The sequence below is a fragment of the Stenella coeruleoalba genome, assembly GCF_951394435.1.
Source record: "Stenella coeruleoalba genome assembly, chromosome: 9".
NCBI lineage: Eukaryota > Metazoa > Chordata > Mammalia > Artiodactyla > Delphinidae > Stenella > Stenella coeruleoalba.
Genome location: NC_137155.1, coordinates 68306031 through 68321582, shown reverse-complemented (window position 1 = coordinate 68321582; position 15552 = coordinate 68306031). Strand labels below are relative to the sequence as shown.

Here is a 15552-nt window from a genome sequence, read left to right as displayed (position 1 = left end):
TAGGAGGTGGATCAAAAAAAGATCTTGCTGTGATTTATGTCAAAGAGTGTTCTTCCTAATGTTTTCCTCTAAGAGTTTTATAGTGTCCGGTCTTACATTTAGGTCTCTAATCCATTTTGAGTTTATTTTTGTATATGGTGTTAGGGAGTGTTCTAATTTCATTCTTTTACATGTAGCTGTCCAGTTTTCCCAACACTACTTATTGAAGAGACTGTCTTTTCTCCAACAGCTCTGTAATCTTGGGCAAAACTATTTACTATTTCTCAGTTTTCCCAACTATAAAATGGCATAATAATAGTACTGACTTCCTAAAGGCGTAGTGAGGATAAAAGGAATTAATCCATGTAAAGTCCTCAGCAGAGTGCCCATTCCCAAAAAAATACGGTTTTCTCAAAAAAATAGTATTACCTAATAATGACTATTTTAAAGTGTAATTCATTTATCCCAAGGTGAATTTTTGCACATTTCCTTTTAGTACATATTAAATTTGAAATAATAGTAAATATTCTTCCATTCTGAAGAGAGTTTGCAGTCCTTTGCCATGAATTATAGTAAATGACAATTGGATAAGATTGATTTAACTCTGCATCCGAGGTTGGATCTGTCGTTTCCAGCCTCCGCTTCAGAATTATTTCCTATGGGAACTTTATAGTCTTCATTTGAGAATCCTTGCAGCAATTTATATTCTCTTCATTCACATCTCATCAGCCACTGCTCTGTGGAACAAGACATAGGTAATAAGTGTGGAAATGACCCCGTAGAAATGTGTATTGGTTGCCCTTTCTCAAGTGAGAGATCAGGGATAGGCATAATATAAGAAAAGGACAGGGTGAGCCAGGTAGTTGAATCTGTTAAATATATCTATCTAGATTTAGATGGCAAAAGAGAATAAAAATGTTCCAAAACAACCATAAATTCAAATCCATATGCTTCCTTAGAGATCTGATTATGGTCCTCATTTCTCCCCCTGTAGGGGAGAAGGCTGATTTTGGATGACAGAGCCATTATTTATGACAAGGACCAAGTGATAAATAAGCTTGGAGACTTGGAAGGGTCTGAACCTTACTAATGCCCTACCTTCCCTTTCCCTGCTTGATGCCTAGGCTGAAGCTACACTGACCAAGTCTATACCCTGTGCTAATTTCACATTTTGGGGATGTTGGCTGTGTGTTCTCTTCCTGAGGCAGCCAGCCATTTGATTCTATTGTGGGTACCAGGGTATTAAAATTCAGAAGCTTGTGGTAGCTGGTAGATTAATTTGGGAGTGAGGGTGCTATTCATTTTAGTTTTTTGAACATAAATAGTGTAACACATTATCTTGGGTATAAATGGTGTCCACAAGTATTTATTGACTTGAATTAGTGGCTGATCAACAGCATTATTTGTGTTTGCATTAAATCTAGGTGTCACTGTATTTTCAATGCAAGTTCTATAGACAGTGCGAGGTCTTCTGTTCCTTTGTGGACCAAAGAAAATTCAAGTTTCATTTCTTGGTCTCTCTTTTTGTGTTTTGGATTATAGGTTTATAAGAGCATAAAATATTAAGCCTTCTAATGAATGGTTACCACTCAGAATGGTGTCCTTGTATAATGTTTATTAAATACTATGACACAAAACATGAAAAAAAATCTTAGGTACAAATACACAAAACACATTGTCACATGTTTTCTTTTAGTGTACTTTTTTCTACTTTTTAAAATAATGATATCACTGATATAGAAGCTTATTCTTTTCGAAGTTAATTTTTTGCTTGCATATATATTTATGTTTTCTGCTTTTGCACTTGCCTCTTTGCCAGTTTTGTCCAAAGTGAAGCAAATGTTTATTGTCTTGGGTTCTCTCCTAAATTATATCCGCAGTTTTGATGTCAAATGAAAGACCTAATAAGTTTTGAGTTTAACTCTTAGGATGAAGAGCAGCTAGAAAAGTAATGAGTCCTTACATATGAAATAATTTTCAAAATATTAAACTTCTTTTCTCTTGTAGTGAGAGATTTTTCTTGAGGCTGAATAGAAATGGGCTTCCCAAAGCCCCAGATAAACCAGAACGACAGTGCTCTCTCTTTGTGGTAAGTGGATCTTGTTTTATCCGGGAGGCAGATTCTTTCTTAAGTACTTTATCTTATTTAAGAGAAATAAGTTATTGTGAGAGAACAGAGTAGATTTGCTTAAACTTTGTAAATAGATTCCCCCAAATCTGAATACCAGCATTCACAGTCACACCTTTGTCCCTTAGTGTGTATTAGAGCCTGTCACACTATGGCCAAAGCCCAATGGTGATAGGGCTCAGTGTGGCAGGTGGTATTTAGTATGTACTTAATAAGTGTTTAAAGAATGAGTAAGTGAGAGACTGAAATAAGCATGGGCTTTCCTTTTAAGTCTTATTTGACATCATAGGCTTACAGTAAAGTTGATTGTAGTGGTATTTTAGAACAGGATTTGAACTTTATGCTTCTGCTACAGAAATTCCATTAAGAATGTCTATGTTTATCTTTGTCTTTCTTCTGTTATTTGTGAAGATTATGTGCTACGTATGCCTTTTAAATGCCTCTGCATAAATTATGAGTTCTAAAATGACCAGACTTTGTTTTTTGGTAGGATTTGGGTAGCAGTGAGCTAAGAAGGGACATCTACATCACCGTGCACATCATCCGAATTGGTAGGTATGATACTTGGTGTGACAGGAGCACGACAGGGAGAATTGCTGAGAGGTCTCTATGTAGTTGTGATTTATGTGATGTCTAGGTCAGAAAGAAGTCAAGGCCACATTTGAATCGAGTAATTACAGAATTTGGGAATTGTTCCCTGGTCTCCCCAGACTTTCATATCACCATAAATAGATTTTGTTCTCTCTCCGTATAAGTCATTAGTTAGTTTGTTGTGTTTCATTTTGTTTTATTGGACTCTCTAAACATATTTGATTCAAGCACTTGGTATTTGTTTTTTTTTAATTCTAATTTCTGTTAACAGCATAAATTAAACTTCTAGGAGCTGGATTTCCTACAGGTTTATGAAACCAATTGGCATTTTCCAAAGTACAGAGGCTGCAGAGCATTATTACAGAAAGTGCTATAAGAAAAGGGTTATGAAATACTGAAAACTTTGCATATATTTTTCACTTGTATAATTTCATCAGCTTATTAAAGGGTCTGAGAAGTCCTACAGGGAAATATAAAAATGCTTCTCTAATTTTGTTGACCCTAGCTTTCTCCAAATTTGATTTGACTGTGGAAACATTTATATGATGTAACATTTATTAACATCTTGCAGAACACACTTTGAGTGTTCTACAGTGAACTTGCACATCAGAGCCAAAATGTGGTCACTAGTTTTTACACATATAAGGCATCTAAAAGCAAGCATTTTATGGCAGAGGAACTATATGGTGTAGCCTACATCATTTTTCCATTACAGCTAACCAGCCGATACTGGAAATTGGTTCCCGCTTCCTCATTAACTGTGCTACATGACTTGCTGGGGATACTTCTGCAGGATCGTGATGTCTCACCATGCGGTCCTGCACAGTGATCTTTAGTTTTATAGTTTTTTATTTTATGCACATGATAACCACATTGTGCATTGAGAGAGACTATAAAACATGTCATTTCAACATAGATTTTCTAAGTATTTTTTCTCATAAAAATCTGTTCTGAAAACCCATTTCATTTTATCCTGTTTTTATATTTGAGGGACAATAGAAATAAATAAAAAAGTAAATGGTTTTTGGTTTTGTTTTAATTTCCTTTTTATAGATGACTATGGGGTGGGGTGGAAATTGGAAAGAATCTTTCAAAACGTTGGAAAAGTTGTAATGCGTGTTGCTGTGTATTTATGAGATAAAGCCTCTGTTCCCAGGATGGCAGGGGTGCAGTTTATGTAATTCTTTGTGTTTTTTAAAAATTTATTCAAATTTATAATAGCAATTGTTAATGTAAAATGTGGTTCTGGATATCTTCATGTAAACATTGCTAAAATTTGAATATAATCTTCTACAGCATTGAGAAAAAAAGTAAACCACTTTAGCTTTCAGAACTTTTAAAAAGGTATCTATAGGTTTTCGGTGGTAGAAACACACACGGTAGAGTGACCACATGCCCTGCTTGCCCATGGCCTGGGCAACTCTGTCCTTCACTCCCAGGATAGAGCTGAGGAAACCACTTCACAGTATTACCCATCACAGGGCTGCCTTTCAAATACCTGGCATTTGATTTTGTATTTTTTACTAAGATTTTTATGATCATTAAGTCATCAGAATGAATGTTGAATTAGAAATTATCTACCCTCCTTCCCTGAGCTTTGGTCAAATTAATTCTTTATTGACATTACTACAAAGACTTGTCTGATGATTACTCCATAAGACTGAAGGTAAGAAACTCTAAGAAAGACTAAGACTGAGTCTGCTGCAGTGAAATTAAGGAGTGGAAGATTCTTGTCCATCAGGGACAGATACCTCTTAATTTTTCTAGAGTATTCCTCGTACTGTTTAATGGGAAAAGGGCATGCTGACCCTCACTGGCTGCAGAGAGCAGGAAGTAATAGCACCTGCCTCAGAATTTAAGCCCTGATCTTTGATTGGAAAGAAAGGGAGGAAACAAAGAGAAATAAATAGTTTCCCCACGCCAGATTCGTGAATAACTGTATGATTTCTATTCAGCAGTGATTAGTTCAACTTACATCAAACCAATGGCCATTCATAACTCTGAAGGACAGACTTGAACATTAATATTTACATCATTTACTTATCGGCTCAACAAACGTAGGAGGTCTTTCACCACCATTCATTTGTACCCACCACGCCTTTCAATAAATTTAGGAATGGCTATCCCTGTCTGAACACGAATAGTCATTCCTGGCTTTCACCGTAAAACAAAAGCATCTCGGGGCTTCCCTGGTGGCGCAGTGGTTGAGAGTCCGCCTGCCGATGCAGGGGACACGGGTTCGTGCCCCGGTCCAGGAAGATCCCACATGCCACGGAGCGGCTGAGCCCGTGAGCCATGGCCGCTGAGCCTGTGCGTCGAAGCCTGTGCTCCACAACGGGACGAGCCACAACAGTGAGAGGCCCGCATACTGCGATTAAAAAAAAAAAAAAAAGCATCTCTAACCTATTTTCTACCGCCAGGAACACCCATCCCTCTTTATCAGTATATTAGTAATTATTGGAGCTGTCAGCATATTCATCCAACCAGTAGCCCTAGCTGTATGACTAACAGCTAATATTACGGCCAGGCACCTACTAACTCATTTAATCGGAGGAGCAACGCTAGCCCTAATAATCGTTAGTTCTACTACAATCTTCATTACATTTATTATTCTTATTTTGCTTACTATTCTTGAATTCACAGTAGTCAAGTTTACGTATTAACCCTATTAGTAAGCCTTTACCTACATGGTAATACCTAATGACCCACCAAAACCATGCATGTCACGTAGTAAACGTCAGCTCCTGACCCCAGAGGAGCCCTCTCGGCTCTTATAGTATCCGATCTAGCATATGAATCCATTTTAGCTCAACATTCGTATTATCCTTAGGCCTGTTAACCAATATATTAATAATATATCAATGATGACAAGACATCATCCAAGAAAATATGTTTCAAGGCTATCACACATCAATCATCCAAAAGGGACTTCGATAGGGAAAAATCCATTATTTCAGAGGTCCTCTTTTTACTGGTATCTTCTGTGCTTTTTATCACCTTAAGTGGTATTCCAGCTTTTATTTATAAGCATTTCTCTAAAGATGATATATTGCAGAGGCAATTCTCCTTTATCACTGAAGAATGAAAGCTAAATTGGATGTTGCCATTCCTTTTTTTTTTTTTTTTCTATTTAACATTGGATTTGGGGAGTGCTAGAGTCATGCAGATGTGCTCTTGGAGAATTTCACTCAGATGGAAACAACTTACGGATCCGTTACCAAGCATCTGGAAACAGACTTACAGACTTTTTTCATTATTTTTCCTCACATTAACTTGCTATATTACAGCTCCAGTGTGTTTTTTGCTTTCAGTCTTCAAAATAACCCACTGGTAATTAAATGCAATGATAAATTAAAACAGTATCTCAACCACACATTTAAAAATGTCTAACAAGTTAAACAAGTTGAAACTGTGTCAGAGTAAAAAACATCCCTGGAGATTTCAGCCTGGGTACGGAGTCAGGAAAGAGCGTGCTCATTTGATCACCTGTGCTTACTTGCTATACCTTCAGGGAATCTCAAACTGCTTCCTTTCAAAGGTGAAATATTTGAAAAGGTTTTTAAATATGGCAATTTTAAAAAGTAGAAAATGAGATAGGCACCACTACTGCCTTTTTTGATGTGAGCCTCCTGGGATGCCTTCATGAATGCTTGGGGGAAGGTACCCAGACATAGGCTCAGCTCCCATCTTCATGTTTTATAGATAACAGCTGATGGCCAGAGTTTATGCTGCCTGACCTTGGGCATGCTAGGTGGTTGGAGGGGAGAGTCCAGAGCTGAAGCAACATCTTCAGTTGCCCCAAAGCTGTGTCTTTTCCATCACCCAGTTACATTTTATATGGCCTACTTTATAGCTATATGTATCTCTATTTAAGGTGGATTAATCAAACGGCTCCTTGGGCCATATGTGCTTTTTAATTGAACAGGTCGGATGGGGGCAGGAGAAAAAAAGAATGCCTGTAGTGTTCAGTACCGGCGACCCTTTGGCTGTGCGGTTCTTAGCATTGCTGACCTGCTGACAGGAGAGACAAAAGATGACCTCATCCTGAAAGTGTACATGTAAGAAGCTTGCACGGGCTGGGGGCTGGGGTGGGCGCAGAGGTACATGGGGACCCTACGTGGCGAATCCTGTTTTTCGTGGGTAATGGAAGAGCCAGGGATGGGTTGCGTTCATTCCTCAAAAACTCAATAATCTGTAGGTTCCCTGCAAGTGAGCCCACAAATCAACGTTTGCCTGTCAGAGGAATTATGAAATCAAGAACCAGAAAATACAGACAGTTTATCAGTTGGGTGGACCATCTACTGCATAGAGTACTTCCCGTGAATTTAAAGCCTAACATGTCTTTACCCTCAGAGAGTTCATTTGTCCTTGGAAAATGGAAATCGTTTTTAATATAAATTAATTAGAATTAGGAAAAGGAAGTTCAGGTCAGGTGATTTCCCTCTTACTTCGTGTATTATTAGTTTGCTAGGGCTGCCCTAACAAAGCAGCGTAAACAGTGAGGCTTAAACCACAGGAATTCATTGTCTCACAGTGATGGAGGCCACAGATCCTGGATCAAGGTGTTGACTACATTGATTCCTTCTGAGGGCTGTGAGGGGAGAATCTGTCCCCTGCCTCTCTCTCCTAGTTTCCGGTGACTTGTAGATGCGTCACCTGATCTCTGGCTTCATCATCACATGGCTCTCTCCCTGCTTGTGCGTCTGTTTCGGTGTCCAAATTTCCCCTTTTTATAAGGACACAGTTATATGGGGTTAGGGCCCACCCTAACGACCTAATTTTAACTTTATTAACTGTGTGAAGACCCTATTTCCAAATAAGGTCCTCAGAATGTGGGTTAGGACTTACATTGTCTTTTGAGGGTCAGTGGGAACAGACACAGTTCAGCTCAAACACTCACTTAATGTATTCCAAATCCTAAGTTTTTAAAAATGCACATGGTTTTGGATCACCCCACCCTGAGCACCTCCCCATAGGACTGAAAATTGAGAGGTGACACACAGTGACATCCTCAGAGCAGACCCATGGGGGGCTGAAGGATGGGGGATCTGCTCTCCACATTCCTGATTTGAGGACCACACGGCTGACCTCCTCTGAGTGAGCTTGCTTTAGCTTTCTGTTCTGGCTGTTGAGTCGATGTATCCAGTGTGTGCCAATAGTTTTTCCATATGTGGAGGGAACGCACGTGGCGCACTGCCTGTGGGACATATACTTCAAATTGCTTTTTGACCACAGCTGCAGGGTTTCATGGATTTATCCATCCTCTACCCAGTGCCCCTGGGACCCGTGCCACACATTTGCTAATTAGTGGACAAAGATTTGCTTACAGCCTGTGGTTTAGGACTGGAAACTCTCTTTATCTCTTTTAAGAGCAATAAAATCTGTGACCTTGATTTTAAACTTGAAAACTTCTAGTGAAACTAGTGGGTAGTAAAGCACGCTATTCTTTTTATCATATGTTCGGGCTTAAATCCATGATAATCCCCTTTCTAAACTCTACGGATGTTCATAAAACATAATTTAATTGCAATAATACTAATGATAATAGCCACCATTTACTTTGTGCTAACTACATGCAAGGAACCGTGTTAAGCACTTTGCATGTGTCATGTCACTTTATCCTCATGACAAACCCATGAAGCATTTGCTGTTGGCTCCGTTTCCACATAAGGGAAGAGAGAGGCTAAATAACACCCAAAGTCACCTGGCTAATCAGAACAGGAACCAGATGTGAAGTCAGGACTGTCTGACTCAGAACCTGAGCTCTCATGTTATGAGGTTGTATGTTTCCTGGTGTTATTTCACACCACTGTCTAGTGATGTGACAGTGATGCTGTTAGCTGGCATTGCTTTTCAAGAAAACTAAAATTCCTTACAAGCACAGTCTCAGTGTTTCTTAGAGTGATCTTTCCAGGTGTGGGTAGCAAGTGTTGGATTTATCTCGCTACTGGGAAAACTGAGGGACCTGAAGTTCCATGCATCCCCTTTGATTATGCAGCCAGCAAAGGAAGACACATAAATTCCAGTTCTGTGATAGACACGCCCATAAAAATAAATTGTACTGCTCTTTGTGGTTGTTATTGTCTGTTTTTTCATAAATATCAAATAAGGTTTGGGGTTGTTCTTGCTGCAAGAGAGATCCCTTAAAAATTCCAGTTCAGCTAATTACAAATCTGTTCCAGGAAGGATGCTAGGCAGTCAAAACAGTCATTGTAGATTAAGAAGAAACTACGAATATAGTGAAACATTTTAGGGAAGTGCCTGTTAGAAACAAATTGGAAGAAATTTCTATTTGTTAAGGTGACCGAATCCCTAGCCCATCTAGGACTCAAAACAGAGAACAGTAACAAATACCTCATTGGAGCCCGGAAGATATTTCAGTCACATACTTTAGGAGCTTTTATTTTATTAGGAGTTTTGTAGGTTAAAAGCATGACTTCTGAAGTTATGACTTATCTATCTAATAAGAAGCAAACCATCTTTCTCCCTTCCCAACTGAGTTGAACTAAGAAAACTGGGGACAGAATGTAGTACACGGCAATTTTGTATCTTACAACTGGACAGGTGGAATGGTTTCATTTCATCTTAATTTTCCAGCCTTCTAAGAGTCAGTGGTCTGTTTGGTATCCTACTGTTAACTGGTTCAAAAACAGCCTCCATCCTGTTCATCCTGGAAAAGCTGATAGTGATGAAATAAATAAATATGTAAACAAATTGTGAATTATTGGCTATAGACAAGGTTGTGAGGAAAAGGACTCTATACTCTGGAACATTTTGATTGATAGTGTATAGAACCTTTGGTATTCAGGACTCTTGGGAGGGAGCCTTTGTGGCTACTAAAAGATAGTAGTGAATTCACAAACACATCCAGATAAGAGAGGCTTTCCCTAGCCTAATTGGGGGAGGCCCAGCAGTAAGGAGATAGCAGACCCAGATATTTACGAACCATCAGGAGTTACCAGTCAGAGGGAGATCCATCCAGTCATTCATGCAGCTGGTATTTTTTAAGCACCCACAATGTTCAAAGTACTCAAGGGAACACAGATATCTACCAGTCCTAGATTCAATCCTCAAGAACCTTCAGTGTCTCCTAGGTGAATGTACCATGGATACAAAGATAGCATGAGTCAGTGACTGACAAGAGCTGAAAGACCAAGGTACAGATGGTTGTCAGAGTGAGAAGGTGGAGAGATGCCTTTTGGCCTACAAGTGGAAAATCTGGAAGGGTTACCTTAATTACCCTTTGGTAAATCCTGCCAGCCTTTTGCCAGTGCCAGTTGTGTTAACCTCAATTGCATTTTGCTTGATTAGTTGCATTTTGATGCTAGCCAACTTGGTCATGATATAATAGGTGGAGACTCGCTAATGAGAATTAACATTTTTTGAGCATTTACTATATGCCAGGCATTATCCTAAGCCCAAGCTTGTTTAGTGTTCTAGTATTTTACCCCCATTTCACAGATGAACAAATCAAGGCACAGAGAGAGTAAATAACCGCCCAAAGAACATAACTCAGTTAATAGTGAGGATTCGAATCCAGGGAGTCAGACTCTTAGTCAGTACTTCCTTCCAGTGTATGCATTGTTCCCTGAGACTGGGGGAATGGGGAGCTCTCATAATCTGAATTGTTCATCCCAGCCACTTCTGGCATGAAGTAGTTGGTCATGCATTACCGGAAATGGTCATTCCTGCTCATCTTGAGGCAACTATGCCAAAACTGACAGTCACTTGCAGTGGGTTGTTGAGGTCTACAAGGAGGTTTCAGGAAGTACATTATAGTGGTTATCACAAAAAGGGCAGGTGTGCTAGCAAGGTCATCTCATGCATCATCAAAACTTAACAGAGTGGTCATGTTTTCATAGGTGTAATACAGAGAGTGAGTGGTACCAAATCCACGAGAACATCATCAAGAAGTTGAATGCACGTTATAATTTGACTGGCTCCAACGCAGGTGAGTAAATAGACCTGGCTGAGTCCCTACACTTTTCATTTCAGGTGCTTTCTTTTATTTGTCTGTGAAGAAGAAAACGATCAACGCTTTGTTTTTTTCTCTACTCCCTAAAAATGCTCAGTCAGCATTCTGGTATGTCTCCTTTTTCTACGATAGGCTTGTAGCTGTAACTCTAAAAAATATATTCTGTTGTGGTTTGAATCAAGGTAGAGTATCTGCATTTGCTCTATAGTACCATGTCTTGGGACCTCCAAGTTGTTACTGATTGCTAAAACCCAAAGGACAAATATGCCTGATTTCATGACTGCTGTGTGGAATGGGTTTGATAAATAGGAATTTTTGTCAGTAAGGTCCAGGGCAAACATGCTTCACTGCCTATAGCTGCAGTTTTATGTATAGAAAAATGTGTGCATGCCTGTCCAGCAGGAACTGAAATGTACTATAGCATTATAAGTTATATATAATACATTATGTGTCACGTAGTCTTACACTAGTAATATACTATAGATTGTATTATATTATATAGCATATCTAGATTATATAGTATATAGAGTGATGTCTTAAAGTTTGATCAGTAGACAAAAACTTGGTGACTATTGTTTGCTCCCTATCCCACCTTCAAACCCATGTTGAAGCAAAATAAACTATGCAGTTGTGTGCTTTAATTACATAAAGAAACCTCAAATCAAATTAGCTGGTATTTGAACTGAATGCATTGCTTTTTGTGGCTGATTTTTAAAGTCCCCTGAATACAGATATTTGTGTGATAGTCCCACTTGCCTGGCAATTAGAAGAACCTGAGTTTAAATTTAGACCACCTTTTTTTCAGACCTGTGCACATCTTGCCAGGCCAAAACAACCCACAAAGAAAAAGTAACTGCAGACAAAAACTTTGTGGTTCGGTCCCATGAGAGCCATAAGTATCCACAGCTCACACATGGCAGCGCTTCAGGCCGCAGTGAATGGTGAGGTCAGTTTTTTCTTCCCTCTCCCAAGAGCTGGGGAGGTCACTTGGCTTTTCTTTGATTCACACGAAGTCCTACATCTACCACTAAATAAACAGAAGACTTGCACTTACTGTTGAAGGCAGAGGAGTCTCTGAAGGACCAGGAGATTTTAGTAGTGACTATAACATGAAATAATACGAATACTTCAGAAACTGCTATGTACACTTGTCTTCACTTTTTCTGTGAAAGAATTAAAATAGTGCTTATTGTGTAGGGACCAAATGATTTATCTTAAATGTGCCTTCAATAAGATGGTAGGGCTGCTGCTTTTTAAAAACTTACCTTGCCAAATTCATTGGCAAACTTCTAGCCAAATCCATTAGTTTTGTTCAGACCTTTTGGTGTTTCTTGATACCGTGAACTATATCATGAACTGTATTCTGTACCTGTGCTGTCCACTTTGATAGGCACCAGCCACCTGTGGCCATTGAGCATGAGACAGGCTACTACAGCACTGGGACTGAGGCGTGCAGTAATTGTAAATTACATACTCGATTTTGAAGACTTGATACATATAAAATGAACATAAACATCCCTTTAATAATTTTTATGTTCGTTATATGTTCAGAGATAACATTGTGGATATATTGGTTTGAATAAAATATATTACTGAAGTTAATTTTGTTTCTTTCTACTTTTTAATATGGCTACTAGAAAATGTTTAATTTCATAGGTGGCTCATCTCATAGTTCAGTTATGCAGTGCTGCTCTCATATCATAGTTCGGTTATGCAGTGCTGCTCTAGACTTGATTTAAAGAGTTTTCTTTTTGAGTTCTTTTGATGCCTCACAAACATTCATTATGCCTTGCTCCTTTCCTCTGCCCACTAACTTTGGGTGGAGAAGTCTATAACCATTGTATATCTTTTTCTTTCTCCCCATGAGTCCCATTACTCTTAATTTGCTTGCATTTGCCTCCTATGTGAATAAATAAATATAAAACTAACCCTGACCTTCTGACTTTTCCCATATATTCCCTTCCCTCCTTACCATCATTGATTCAGTCTTGACTAAGCAGGGTGTGTTAGCCTCCTCCAATATACTTCTTTCCAAACTCCTTGTCAACTCCCAAGCCTTTCCTCTTTCCGATATGCCTTAAAATCCTTCTGTTATTGGGTCATTTGAATATATCATTGTCCAGACCGAGGTGATACCCAGTTGCCTCTTGAATCATGGTGAATTACTCAATGACGGGCTTTGACTTATACGTCCATATAGATTCCCTTAACATAACTGACCCTGTATCCCATGAGATCAGGATACCAGTCAAGCCAAAGCATAAATTTCTCTCTACTTACATATGGGAGTCATCTCAGAGAGTATAGCCCCAAGAGCTTTGCCTCTGGAAGTGGGATATCCTAAGTTTGAATCAAGTTTTACTGGGATAATAGTAGTGTCTTCCTCTAAGGGTTATTGGAAGGATTAAAAGAGAAAACATATGCAAAGCATGTAGCACAGCACTTGATACATAATAAGTGTCTATTCAATGTTAACTATTATTATTTTTTACTTACTTTGGAGTAATCATCTAGAATATTCTACCCCTTCCTCTTTAGTCAAGTCTCCTTGTTTCATTTTCTCAGATTGGATCCTGATTTGATCTTCTAAATGGAGACTTTGAGAATAATGCAGCTGGATTATTGACAGGTTGAATCATTGAACTGACCCTTTCTACTCTGTGTTTCTAACATCTCATCAGTGCCCAGTTGACTGCTAACATCTCTTCCCAGGTCTTCCTTCTGATTACATAGATTAACTCCAGGAAGGAAGGGCAGCACATTCTATTTCCTTGGGAAGTCCTCCGAGTGCTTAGACATGCTCCACGTGTTCCATGTGCTTTGTCACTTTTATTGACCAACTACCTGACCACTTATTCTTCCTGGAATCCTGTGTGAGGCTACCATAAAGTGAGATCCAAGCCATGTTATTCCCTGGTGTTACCTGTTGTGTTTGCAGCCATTGTGCTGAAATGAAAAACTACTTGTGCATCTTTGGAAAGCGTAAAAGAAACCGTTAGACTGTAGAGCCCTGTCTACCAGGTTTCCTCTCCTTTTGGCAGAATCAGTCCTCCATTTTGCTGCCTACCGTTTGATGCTTAGATTTCTCGGCAGCCGAATGTATACTCTTTATCCTTGGCTTTTACTGCAAAGCCCCGTCTGCTCTCCTGTCCTTAAGACCCACCCCACCCGTCTCCATCCTCCTCCTTTCAAGCCTGAGTTCCAGCCAGCGGCATGCAGCCAGCATCTACCTGCATTGTATTCCTTTGGTCTCCTCCTGGTCTCTTCTAGCTCTCTCAAGGCAAGGCAAACCCAGCCCTAAGCTTCATCACTCCAGAATACTGCTCCAGAGAGAGAAAGCTCAGAAAGAAACTTTTAAAAATTAATAAATTAGCCCTTTACTCTTTCCATTTAAGTTTCCACTCTTCAGTCTTGGTGGGTCATTGTTCTGTTGTCACCTGTCTTGAGGGAAGGCAGTTATAAAAACAGCAGATAGGGTTTTAGGAGCTGCTCGGCTTTACTATTGAAAGGGAGGCATCTGATAGCTTACTTAAGGGGGAGGCAAGGGTATACAAAATTAAAGTTGGAAATTGGGGTGCCTGATGTTTAAACTATCACAGTGGTGAGATACGTTGACATTTTCTCCTTGGACCATGGAGTAGTCGATTAAATGGAAACAGTGCAGTCAAAGAGAATTTTCAAGAGAATTGAGTTCACTCAACAAACTATTGTTTTTTCCCTGCTTTCCTCCTGCTGTTATTTGGTCAGTGTACTAAAAAAAGAAAAAAATAACAACTTTGAAATCAGTTTTAGAATCAAATTCTACCACCTATTTTCCAGGCCTTTTATACTTCATTGATGTCCTCCTATCTCCTGGAGTTGTAATCTTGTCATTTTAATAGATAAAAGGATTTGTCTAGATAACTGGGTTTTTTCCCTCTAACCTAAGACTTATGTAGCGAAGGTACATTAACCACTATCTTTATTGAGATTAGAAACTGGGAGAAAATTTCAAGTGATTCGTTTAATTTTTAAATATAAAAATATAATTGAATTAACAAATCTGTATGGTTAGATTTAGTTACGTTCGGTAATTCGAAATTTCCAAAGTTGTACTCTGTGGGAATTTTAAAATCCAAAAATCATATTGTGAGAGTTTGAAATTCTAAAAATAGTCATTAAAATGAGCCTGGTTTAGGTTTGTCCAGCAACTTGTTATTGTAAACATCACCTCTGATAGACGTTAGCAATCGAATTCTAGGAATGTGAAATAAGACTGAGCCGGTGTGATTTACTGAGACACATTTGGTTCTGCGACTTGAAATAAATTGTGTAAAAATCCTTGGCTCCTGTTCAGTATGTACTAAGAGAAAATTCAGAATCTTTTCATGTTATCTGTGTGTTTATGAAATCCTATTTCCTGTAGTTTGCACATGTAACTTACAACTAGCAGAAATCATATTTGCTAATCAGGTCAGTTTCTACAATCTGCTTTTCGCCTTAGCAACATGAGTGTTGTGGTTTCATTCCTGCCGAGACTGTACATTTTAACCCCCACGGAAGGTTAAAAGGAGTTACCTGGATAAGGAGCCCACACATAGAAGGAGGGCAGTTTGACTCTGTGGAGGAAGCGAACAGTGTTCTTTATTTAGCTGAGGTGAAAGGAGGCTTTTGAGAGAGTTAGACTGCATTTGGGGGATTGAGCATCACATAGTCAGGTGGTCGTTTAATTCAATAGTATTGAACTGGTGTAATTCTTAAAGATTGTGTCAATGCTCCTGATTTTTTTTAATAAATTTATTTATTCATTTATTTATCTTTGGCTGCGTTGGGTCTTTGTTGCTGTGCACAGACTTTCTCTAGTTGCGGTGAGTGCGGGCTACTCTTGGTTGCGGTGCGC

At 39.0% G+C, this 15552-nt stretch overlaps 1 protein-coding gene across 3 annotated transcripts in view; it reads left to right on the top strand.

The window, feature by feature from the left end:
- The window catches only part of DOCK4 (dedicator of cytokinesis 4), a 485013-nt gene that overhangs the window by 256719 nt on the left and 212742 nt on the right, over positions 1-15552 (top strand). For all 3 annotated transcript variants that reach the window (XM_079931089.1, XM_079931088.1, XM_079931087.1), the window contains 4 exons: positions 1987-2068; positions 2598-2658; positions 6624-6756; positions 10561-10649. In XM_079931089.1, the coding sequence (XP_079787215.1) occupies positions 1987-2068; positions 2598-2658; positions 6624-6756; positions 10561-10649 (365 nt within the window). The remainder of the gene's footprint in view (positions 1-1986; positions 2069-2597; positions 2659-6623; positions 6757-10560; positions 10650-15552) is intronic.